General features: G+C 41.3%; 2 protein-coding genes across 2 annotated transcripts; one reads left to right on the top strand and one right to left on the bottom strand.

Annotated features, from left to right (window-relative positions):
- Nucleotides 1-1,383: 1,383 nt before the first annotated feature.
- Nucleotides 1,384-2,819, bottom strand: LOC134188067 (uncharacterized). The gene has a single exon (XM_062656250.1). The coding sequence runs from the start codon at nucleotides 2,591-2,593 to the stop codon at nucleotides 1,649-1,651; it is 945 nt and encodes a 314-aa protein (XP_062512234.1). The 5' UTR covers nucleotides 2,594-2,819; the 3' UTR covers nucleotides 1,384-1,648.
- A 2,158-nt stretch (nucleotides 2,820-4,977) lies between these two features.
- LOC134187602 (uncharacterized) lies at nucleotides 4,978-10,623 on the top strand. Its single transcript, XM_062655754.1, has 2 exons — nucleotides 4,978-5,741; nucleotides 10,466-10,623. Exons 1-2 carry the CDS (start codon nucleotides 5,075-5,077, stop codon nucleotides 10,621-10,623), a joined length of 825 nt encoding a protein of 274 aa, XP_062511738.1. The 5' UTR covers nucleotides 4,978-5,074.
- Nucleotides 10,624-12,031: the final 1,408 nt, after the last annotated feature.

The raw sequence follows: 12,031 nt of genomic DNA, 5'->3' as shown, positions 1-12,031 counted from the left end.
GCTAATACCTCGATAAATACCTCGGCTTCGCCTGGGTAATTATCTCGGAATTAGCTGCCACTCCCTTTGGGTAATAACAGCGATATCCTCGACGCGCCCATACAATAACTAGTAAATAGAATAACTTGTTTTATGACACTGATTGTAGGCAACAATGTTAGGGCATTGGTTGGTGTCACTAAACCCTGGAAAAGATCAATGGCTCTCAGAGAGACAGACGGATAGACAGATTGTTTATTGATATTAAACTTTAAAAGATACCACAAAAGCACATTTTTAAATATAAACAATAGTCAGCATAGATGGAGATACATACATACATATATACATACATACATACAGGCAGACAGACAGACGAACAGACAGACAGACAAACAGACTGACTGACTGACAGAGAGACAGACAGACAGACAGACAAACAGTGACACAGACACAGACACAGACACAGACAAGCACACAAACACACACACACACACACACACACACACACACACACACACACACACACACACACACACACACAGACTGTACTTTTTGGCAGCTTTTCAAGGGCTCCTGGACACTCACGTAGTTAGTGTTGCTGTTTCTGCCGTAGCTATGATATATCAGATATATGTATTTTTACAGACAGACAGACAGATAGACAGACAAACAGAAAGTAGACAGTAGTGCGGACAAACAGAATTTAAGTAGAGCTTTTTTGTTCTTGCCATATGTTGTCGACAGAATGATCTTGTGATTCCCAGACTGAATGATATTGGCTCTATACACATATAAACTATTATGCAGTATAATAGCAATATTTGTGGTTTTTCTGAGTAACACGTACCAGGAATGTTGCTCAAGAAAGTGCAACCATTTCTAGTTTAGTTGATAGTAATGAGAGTCGATTTATTATACTGCACATTCTGTCCCACGCTACTAGCATCATTGCTCCATTCTTCATAGTCTGGCCTTGTCGAAGCCACTCTTTTGTGTTGTCTACTCGTTGTCCTTGACAGTACAGACAAATAAGCTTAGGAATACGAAATCAAGTTACTAAACTAGCAGGAAAGAGTACTAAATTATGAATGAGCTAAAACTCCTAAAACTATGTACTTTGTAAGAGTGCAGAAGCAATGTACAGATACAGTGGTTTACACTTCTAAATCGAGTCTGTTCCCCCATGTGGTTTGAAGGCGGAGATAAGATATGGGTACTCAACACTAACCGTTTTCATGAATGAATCTTGTGGGCGGGGTTAAGATCTGGCTATAAGAGACTAGTCTCTATGTAGATACATATTAGAAAAAACGAAGAAACAAAGAAAAAAATGGCAAGTACACATCATGTAGTTGTTATCAATGCAGGTGAGTTTAACTTAAATCATCAAAACTTACAGATGTCATACTTCTTGGTTTGTACATGATAATGTATAATGTCAAAACATTTTATTACTTTACAAAGAAAATCCGCTTTTATTGTTGTTGAAATACGTGCTAGCATTACACAATGCTGCTGGCAACCGTGCAAGAATTTTTACTATTCCATACATTAATCTGCATCTCTGCGCGCCACAGAATTATTCTATTGCAAATGAGTCCAGTACGGGTCTCAGCTTACGGTATCTTTGCAGCTGCTCATGTTTATTAGAGTTTCACTTCCGCTTTCAAGCACCCCATGCCATTGCGCCAATACACAGCAAGGTAAACCTGGAATGGATAACGTGCTCGGTTCCGTTCCACTGAATGACTATTTCGTCAACATAACGACGGAAAGAAACCGAATCTCTTGTCACATTGCTGTACACCTTCAACATCGTCGTGTAGTCTTTCAGTTGGTTAAGTGACAGAAAGCAGTGAGGCACTTTAGCGTAGCTCTTGATAAAGGACACTGTAAGAACCGTTCCTAAGTCTTCCAGCTCTGCATTCCGTATGTCCATGTTGGCCACTCCCCCGTAACTCTGCTCCGAGTTGTCGCATCCGACCAACGCGTGATCTGTCGCGTTCCACGTGCACACCATCAGAGACGCACCCATGGCTAGATTGTCGTCGAAGTCCGCATTGAATACCGTCCAAAACGATGGAAGACCAATGTATGACGAAACATCGGAAAATTGATCTGGCATTTTCAAAGAGTTTTGAGAGGGGATTACTCCGATGCAAAATATTGCCAATTGTTGACTAAATTGGTTTGGAAATGGTCCTGTTCCAATCCACGGAACGGGTATAGAATGCTCATATCTTGTTAGAGATACTCCAGCTATGGATGGTGTAATAACAGTTAGGAAACTGATGAAATTATTTGTAAACATGCAAACAGGAGGTTTTGAGTATGGAGTGGTAAACGGTACGTATAGCATTTCATAATCGCTTTCATGGATCACCTCTGCACGAGATGGATCCATATTCACCGATCCTCCGTACGTAAATTGAAAATCTTCGCATGCAACCAGCTCAACCTCTACGGCGTACCACAGCGCACAAGCCACGAAACTCATACCCAAAGGTGAGGAGGCGTCTGAAACCGGATCCACAAAGAACCAGGCGGATGAAAGCGTCTCCGTTGCGCCATCGTCCGCCTCGTATTTAAATGGTGATCGATTAGAAGGCATGGCTGACAAGCAATACACGCTGAATTTGATGTCAAAGTTTGTAGAGGTTCTTGACCATTTGATGACGTCGCTGATTGTTTTTCGTATAAAGACTATTTGGTCGTTTGTAGCATATCCGACAACATTAGATATGGTTGAAAATACGTCAGACCGGTTCCCATAGCTATGGAGTGTTGTTGACAAACAGTAAGGAAATTTGAGGTATGAACTCACAAACGGAACGACCAACTCGTAGTCTTCGTCTCGCAAATGGCTGTTGTGGATATCGAAGTTGGTTACGCCTCCATAGCTCAGATCACTGTTGTCGCAGTCGGACAGTTTTTGCTCTTGCGATTTCCAGGTACAGGTCATAAAACTCATGCCCATCGGAAGGTGACCGTCCTCTTGTGGATGGAAGAGCATCCACGAAGAAGGAAGAGAGACTGTTCCCATAGCTGACTGGGTGGAACAGAAAAGAGAAATGTAGATCAACAGAAACCGTTCGAGAGTCATAGCAAACGCATTCACCGCGCACGTACTGTATGCTCTCGTTTGTGGTGGTCAATAGTAATATAATCACCTCCTGCACAAGATTTGATTTCCTAGAGATTAACCAATCCCAGCATTACTTTATCCTCACACAGGTGGTTCCTAGCAATAGTGTAGTCTATGAATACTAATGGCAATAATCATTTGCAAGTGTTACTATGGACCAAAATGGAAACAAGTACAACATCCAATAATTAGGCATGATGCTAAATTTTAAGCTGCTACGAGTGATATAGACCGACTACAACAAGGACCAGCTACTTCAAACGCATGATACAACATGCGGAACTAAATTAAACTGCCAAGTGTACAGTGAACTGCTAATTAACACATGATCACCTCGCTAGACACCGATTTCACACTACAGCCAGACAACGTCCTAGATGGCACGACATGCGACTATTCTCATTTCTCAAGAATCTTAATTGAAATTCGAAAGTCCGCTTTAGTTCTGTCGTCCGGTTGTCTTACATTGTGTTCTTGGTATCATTATTTTCGAAACCGCACAATCTGCCTTTAATTTTTGTGATATTCCAATGCTGTAGACCTGATACAAGAAACAAGGTCTATCCTAAAAAGAATGATCCCTTGTGTCTCAATACGTCTACTATAGATACTATGTATACACGTCTGTCTACAACCATCATTATCCAACTAGAACAAGTGGGAGTAAACAGAGAGGTTGACAAGTGTATTTGTACAAGAAAAGCATTGAAATTGTCTGTGTGGGCGTTTTTAGAACCCGTATGTGTGGTCAGAGTAACTCATTGGTAGTTAGCGAGGAAGACCGATACCTCCGCACTGTTCAAGGTAAGGATTTGAGAAATATGGTGACAAGTTGCGATTTATTGATGAAACTAAACTTGGATCTCAAACTTAGCACGACTGTGTCTCCTACAACCACGAAGCCTCAAAATTTGATCCTTATTGGATTCGTTCATGTCTAACTTTAGTTTGTGTGCGTCAGAAAAACTTGGCATGCTTATTAAACTAACTTATGTACTCCCAAACGAAAACACAAAATATGGCCTCGTGGCACATACGGACAATCATCTGAAAACCCCTTTCTTTGTACTTGTGGCGAGTGAGACCTTAAGATTCCTACACGAAGATAATGGACCTTGCATCTTTCTTTCAGCACATTTTAGTATTTGGTTAGTGACTATGAAAAGAGCGCATGAGCTAGCAGCCGTCAGTAGTGACTGCTCCGTTACTTGTCCGTTGTTTAGAGAACTACAGCGGAATTGTTAAAGTATTATCACTAGAACGGCAGAGTCTCTTATTAGAACATTTAGTATCATTTTCTTTGTAGAGTGTGGATATAGGGAATAGAGGAGAAGTCATGGATGTCCCTGGAGGATTGTATCGTTTGTCACTTATGTACAGCAAAGTCTAGATTGTTACACTTTCTTATCTTCTAGGAATCTGTAGTAACAAGGGCGTATACTTGGAAATCTTTGTCTCACAATGATGCGACATAAGAAAGATTGAGAAATTCTTCTTGTAACTCTGATAAATTATTGTGGTACGCATAAATACCTCTAACAATTTTAATCAAATCACAAATTATATATATATAAATAATATTAAACTGCTTAATTCTTACAAAGTTAAACTTTTTGTCCAAAGATGATTGAGAGATTTTAGAGACTTCCAATTTAGTCCGATGTGCTCGAGTCTCCTACATAACGAATGTTGAAAGAAGTACACGCACGCAAACACACACACACACACACACACACACACACACACACACACACACACACACACACACAAAAACAGACAGACAAACAAACAGACATATAGACAGACAGACAGACAGACAGACAGACAGACAGACAGGCAGATGGTTCTATTAGATCCGAGTTACTTCGAGCAATTCCTCCTGGCAAGATTTTTACTGACTTGCTAGAGGACACTAAGAGACTACAACAAAAATTAACTCGTCAACACATGTCTTTTGCTACTGCCCACATGGTAGAAAACACTGCTTCGCCCAGAGATGCGGCTCGCCTTCGCTCTCTAGGTGGAAAAGGTGCTGGCTCCTGGCTTAACACGATTCCAGAATCAGCAAAATTCGCACTCTCACCTTACGAATTCCGTTTGGCGTGTTTGCTGAGATTGGGTCTATCTTTGCCGGCTGTCAGATGGATTGAGCAGTGTGATTGTGGAACTGCATTAGACGAAATGGGATACCACTTGCTGACTTGTAAGAAGGGTGGTGGGCCTGTTTGGTCACACGATTCGATAGTAAGTGAATGGGATGACTGTTTGCGGCAGCTGCAGATTCACCACAAAAAGGAACCGAGGGACAGATACAATGATAGCAACAACAGACCGGACATCGCTGTCTTTGATGTTGGCTCTGGTGCCAATGTGGAACTAGATGTAGCCCTTTCACATCCATGGGCATCGGACATTGTGAGTCAGGCTGCTGAGAAAGACGGGGCAGCAGCAGCAAGAAGAGAGGACAGGAAGACAAAAAAATACAGTGAGCTAAAGCTCGCTGGAATGTCTTCAATGAGATTTGTTCCCCTCGTCATGGAACACTTTGGTCGCTGGGGTGAAGAAGCCACAAAGTATCTACAGGAACTATCTCGCCGATCACGTGATGATGCTGGCAACAATAACTGCAATGAGTTTATGTGCTTTTGGCGAAAGCGGTTTTCAATAACACTACAGCGGTGCAATGCAAAGACAATAGCAAAAAAAATTTCTATTCTTACCTTTAATAGTTGTAACACTGTAGATGACTTTGTCACACAATTTTACATACATTAGGTATAGATAGCAGTATAGTTGTAGTGGCCGCATAGAGCCTGCTTAAACTCACCTTCTCTTCATTAGCCTGTAGTAGTGTTCATGTTTGAAATATATGAGGATTGACAGACAGACAGACAGACAGACAGACAGACATATAGACAGACAGACAGACAGACAGACAGACAGACAGCCAGACAGACAGTCAGAAATAAGTGTTACTTGACTGGCTGACAGACAGACAGACGCAGACCACTATACCAACATCACCACCACCAGTAATAGCAACAACCACAATAGCAACGAACTGAAATGATGTAAGCATAGGCAGGTCGAGAAAGCTCCACTTTCAATTTGAAGAGCTTGAGACATAGAGTATAACCATCTTCACATAAACAGATTGAACGTAAGGACATGCATTCATTTACGAATTAGTCTTACAGACGCCGTAAACTTGGGAAGTCTGCAAAATCATCAAACTTGATAGTACCAATATTATTCGCCCCTAATTCACTGTAAATAGTATACGTTATTCTATGTCAAAATTTAGATAGTAACGACAGCACAGTTCTTCTAGTTTGTATTCAGCCAATCCCAGGACTGAGTGCCTTTCAAAACATTCTGTCACGGATGTGATAAAATTGTTGTTCAGCCGTCTGAGAACAAATAAGTGAATGCATCCGCAGTTAACACGTCGAGTTTCTGCTTCAGTATAATAAACCATAAAAACTGTGTACTTACAGTTTGACTATGTTTTAAGGGATCAAGAATGGAACAGTTATATAGTTAGAATCACTGAATCTAGAAACAGAAACGGTATTATTGGACTTTAAATGTAGCCATTTGACTACCAAATAAGATCCAGATTTAAATGATTGCATAATATATTGAAAATCTAACCAATTTCTTGAACCAGAATACATATCACCTATAACAATTAGTGTATTAGAGCAAGTAATTTTAATGATTCATATTCAGAGACATTGTAATACAAACTGTCATTTTGTATATTTTGAATATATACACTCTGCGTTTCATTACAATCTATTTTTAAAATTTAAATTTAATCAACATTTAACCCAAATTCAGGACATTGACATTTATACAATGTACACAAACTACTAAAACTTTTAGCCCACTGTGTTGAAGAGTAAATATTTGTACATACTTTAGATCTGTATACATACTCAACAAGTGTTACTGATTTCTAATATTTCAAACCAAAATCAAATTTAATGGACAAACACACACACACACACACACACACACACACACACACACACACACACACACCGACACACCGACACACACAGACACACACACACACACACACACACACACACACACACACACACACACACACGCACACACACACACACACACACACACACACACACACACACACACACGTTCAACCCAGATGCAGGACATGCATTGACATTTATACTGTACCAAAATACTAAAATGTTTAGCCCATTGTATTGAAGAGCAAATATTTGTATATACACTTTAGATCTGCATAATTACTAATAAGTATTACTGATATCTAATGTCTCAAACCAAAATGAAATATAAATCGCGAACACACGCGCGTGCGCGCGCGCGCACGCGCACACACACACATACACACACACACACACACACACACACACACACACACACACACACACACACAAACAAACACACACACACACACACCACAAGACCGAATTACTACTAAGTTTACTTCTATAGAGTAACATACGAAAGCACAATTCATCTATTCTTATGTATTTATAATGTTCACAATTTGTAAAATCTCAAAGCTTTCCATTGGGCATTCGGATAACGGAAATTAGTGAAAAGTGAAATTCAACCAATTACCATTTCTATATAAAAATGAATCGTTCGCTGCCACGATGTAATCTGTCATTATCAATAGTTGAGAGCTGAGAATCAATTAGCTTGTAGACATGTTTGCTACCAGTGATTTATCTTCCTCTAGATGATGGTCATTAAATAATTTGTTTGTATAGTGTTCCTTGCAATTAGCTCACATGCACCAAGCCATATTAACATTATGTTAATTAAATGTATATCTTCCAAACTTACAATGTACAATGAAAGTACAAAAGGAAGTACAATCAACATATACATGGAACACTAGTAAGACAAGCTACACTTCCGTTAATTTGTTAGACAGTTGTTGAAACTTGCTACACACCACGCCCATGCATACTCACTGAACATGCACGTGCTGTAGTCTGTACAACCACTGTCTTACATCGCTGCGAGTCTCAGAAACGCTAGGAAGTAGTCACGATTAACGTGTGACACAGTGCAATTTCTGAAGTTGCTAGAGTCAAAAACAAAGGTTAATTAATCAAGTAGCTATAACCTTAGTTAATGTGACAAGTTCGAGATATTATGTAATACAATACGTGAATTAGACTACCGGTTCTTACAAAACCACGAGGTCTTGCCAAGAAAATCTTCTGCGGCTGGTAAGCCGTCGCTAAAGTCTCTGGCGTTGCAACTTACAAACCTTGCAGGATAGTCGCAGTCACGCAGTCTGCAGTTTCCCTTTTCACTCCAAGGGCGAGGCATATCGCATTTTGGCGACGACAGCGATGAAGCAGGGGCGTAGAGAGATGCTCGGTCCAGTAATATTGAGAGGTCTTTGTGCCCCAGAACACAACCACAGCATGAAATGCACGAGAACGGCTCTAAGGTATCGGTGCATGGTCGCTCGCTTACGCCCTTCCGGCAACATCTTAGCTGTTGAAGAAAGTGGGCGTGACATTAGAAGTAAGAATGGGTGTGTCGAAAAATAATTTGATGTTGTATATACATATCATATAGCCACGATGAGTCTCAGACTCTGCGTCAAATCTGGGTTTTGCTTTTTAGACACAGGGAATATGCCGCGAAACCCCAGGCAACATAGCTATAGTCTTTTCATTGGGTTTCTATGGTTCTTGATGAAGGAACCCACCTAGCACTAGACATGGGAAATCTGAAACCCAGTCTGATCATAGGACCAAGGGCGTAACTAGCATTAAAATTTTACCGAGGCAAATTTATATAAATTAATTAATTAAGCAATAATTTGTCTTTAACCTACTTTATGTATAATGTAAGTAAACATAGCTTCTATAATAACAACTGTCCCAATCTGCGATGTCCTGTACAATCTTCGTAAGACTCTCTCTCTACTCACAGCCACATCTCTATGAATATATGAAAGAGCTAAGCCACTTAGAATGCCCGATCTTTTCTGTTATCTACTAACTGATGCATCTAGCAAAATTTTTGCAACGCCACACCCATTTTATTTACCGAGGCAACTGCCTCGGCTGCCTCATGCCTAGTTACGCCACTGTAGGACTGATGCGTAAGGTATACCTCCACGTCAGGAAAGCTGCTAGATCAAAATATTATTGTAGAAAATGACCTCCTCTAACATTTCGTCGCGAAACCAACTTGGCAGCAGAGCATGAATTATGAACTAGCTGCAGATTACGAAAACCCACTGAAACCTAAACACAAGCATAACCCAGTGCAATTGGTAGTTGTGTTGAAACTGACTGAACAGTGTGCGAATAAATGTCCTCTAAGTCTGTGGGGTGCAGCAAAACGAGAGAAATCAAGTCTACAAACGGACACGGAAGGGCGCGAGTAGGGCATCAGAATTCCAAGACAAATCAGTATGGTAAATTGCAAACTTTTAGTATTATTGAAACTCTACCATATAGAGTGATGTACTTTTTCCATTTCTTTCCTTGCCTTCAGCCTTTTGAAAGACAGAAATGTTGCAATGTTTCGTTTGCCATGTCATTTGACATCATGGGTACAATTGTGATCCAAGGTTACGCCTACCAACCAGACTGATAGAGTTTACTTTCATACTTAGTGAATAGTAGAGTAGCAATTAGCAATTTTAGAGCTAAGCAGCTACCAGCTTGCGCCTCACGAGATGTAACACTAATCAGCTGGACCGAGGATGATCGAAATGAACCAATCGGCGTCAGGCTTGGAAAAGCATACTGTACTTGAACGGGAGTCTTCAGTCTAGCCAATCACCATAACGCACTGCTCAAATTGCAAGTAAGCGGGCACTTGGACTCAACCGGCAGTCTGTTTTGACGATTCGCTGTCGCGGAGTCTGCAAAGAGGATTATGACTGCGCTGAAGTTCACCTATAGCTACCACATATACAGCACAGTCCAGCGACATCGGGTACGCCCTATTTAACGTCAGATCCGTCTATAGAGAGAGTTACGACGTAGGTGTTTGAGGTCACGTGATGCATGGGCGCCATTTTGACTCCACCTGCAAGTGTACGAGATCCGTGTTACTGACTGTTTTTGTTTTTTCTTTGACTATCGAAGGTTGAGAGCAATGCCCGTCTGCTGAGCGTGGGGTTGTTCCAACAGACACGAGAAAGGGCATACCATGTACAGGTCTCCGCGCGATCCTGCCAGAAGAAAAGTGTAGACAAATCGAGTCAGCCGAAAGAATTGGACTCCTACACTTTATTCTTACTTGCGTGACGTAAGAAGAACATTGTGTACAAGCATGTATAAACAAATATCGTACTTCTAGAATTGCATCTGGTGCTGGGGCTGGCTCATCCGCTTGATTTCTATTTTTTCCTGTCAATATACAATTCAACCGTGTCCATTACAACTGACGGCAGGAAAGGCTTGGAGACCATGTTTCCAAATGTAGGCTTGGTAGTTGGTCCGTTTGACGTGCAGTGACAGGGCATCGGCTGTTGGGGGAGGTTCTGGCACGCAGAAGCCTTAGCACAAAGATTTTGTACCTTGCTTCATTAATAGATGTGCATTTCTGTTGTCCATACAATCGACAAACAAACAATTCGCAAATTTTTTGAGTGTCTAACGAGCATTCAGGGGCTACTCCTAGTCCTGCCATGCCTGCCTGAATTGTACGATCTTTTATTAGAATTTCAAAAGACCACTTTTTGCCTTTACCGTAGAATGCACCCGTAGTATCGCAAACAGTTAATGCATGATATCCTGGAAGAGAATATTATATTTATGTTTCAAGCGCTTGAGCTAGCCTCGAAAAATGCACCAAACGCCGCCGGTCCTTGGTACCCGTTAGCCACAGTAACTGAACATGACGGAAAACATCCAAAGAGGCTGCATATATGACGATGACAGCAACGTCAGTGCCTTGAGACTTGAGGATAGTAGTTGATTCTCTAGATTGTGCAGCGTGCGCAGCGTGTAGGAAGAGACTTGTGTCTGCCTCCTCATGAGAGCACGTTAGCTCAAGTACATCTGACCGCGATACCTGTTCACCGTCGGTAGATGTCAAGAGGACACAACCGGCTCCGGAAGAAACGTAAAAGTTGATGCTTTTGAGCATCCTACTGTAGCAAGAAGAAAGTCTACTCGTTTTCTAAAATGTCTAACAGAGCACTCTTGTTGTTTCCAGAGCTTAGGTATTCCTTCCACTGCTTTGGACATCGCTGAGACGCATTAATAATATGAGAAACAATAACGCCTGTAGAGGTAAGCTTGCTGCGCTCTGCGTCTTTCATGGATACAGATGGATAGCGATCTATGACAAAGTCAACACGAGAAAGCTGATCGTAGTCACGAGTGCCTAATACTGAGCGAAGAATTTGAAAAGCAAGATCTCGAAAAGTGCCTGTAGGCCTAGTAAGTGATTGAATGGTAGCCATTGCGTTGACTAGCATTACTGCTCTACAATGTTTTCTACCGGGGAGCCATAGTATTCCAAGAGAGGCAGTAAAGAAGACTTGGTTGTTTTATTCAAATTACCTTGCGGTGAAGCCAAACTCAATGGCAGTGGACTTGACAAGATCCCTACTCGTCGAAATTGCCAACATTCGTGTAAAGAAGCTTCTGTCAGCCTTTATTGCTACATCACGAGAATTAGCTCTGACTGTGACTGTCTTGGCCATCGATGAGAAAGTTTTTATCTTCAACTTTCGCATCTTGTCAAAAACTCCAACACTGCCACTACACAAGCGTTCATGAACAAACTTCTCGGCATGTGTGCTTCCTATTTGGTACGCTTGCAACAGGTTGTTCGCGACGTCAGTGGAACCATTATTCCAGATGAAATGTTGACAACGCAGCTTGACGCCTCAAATGGGTCAGACCAACATTTAAG

This window comes from Corticium candelabrum, chromosome 12 (genome assembly GCF_963422355.1).
Source record: "Corticium candelabrum chromosome 12, ooCorCand1.1, whole genome shotgun sequence".
NCBI classification, from domain to species: Eukaryota; Metazoa; Porifera; class Homoscleromorpha; order Homosclerophorida; family Plakinidae; genus Corticium; species Corticium candelabrum.
Note: the sequence above shows the minus strand (reverse complement) of the source record. Positions and strands in the feature narration are given on the sequence as shown.

What these genes read in the sequence shown, in the direction of transcription:
- LOC134188067 (XM_062656250.1), bottom strand. Translation starts at nt 2,593, where the DNA reads ATGCCTTCTAATCGATCACCATTTAAATACGAGGCGGACGATGGCGCA.
- LOC134187602 (XM_062655754.1), top strand. Translation starts at nt 5,075, where the DNA reads ATGTCTTTTGCTACTGCCCACATGGTAGAAAACACTGCTTCGCCCAGA. An exon ending in CCGATCACGTGATGATGCTG is followed by an intron (nt 5,742 to 10,465) that starts GCAACAATAACT and finishes TCGTACTTCTAG; the next exon opens with AATTGCATCTGGTGCTGGGG.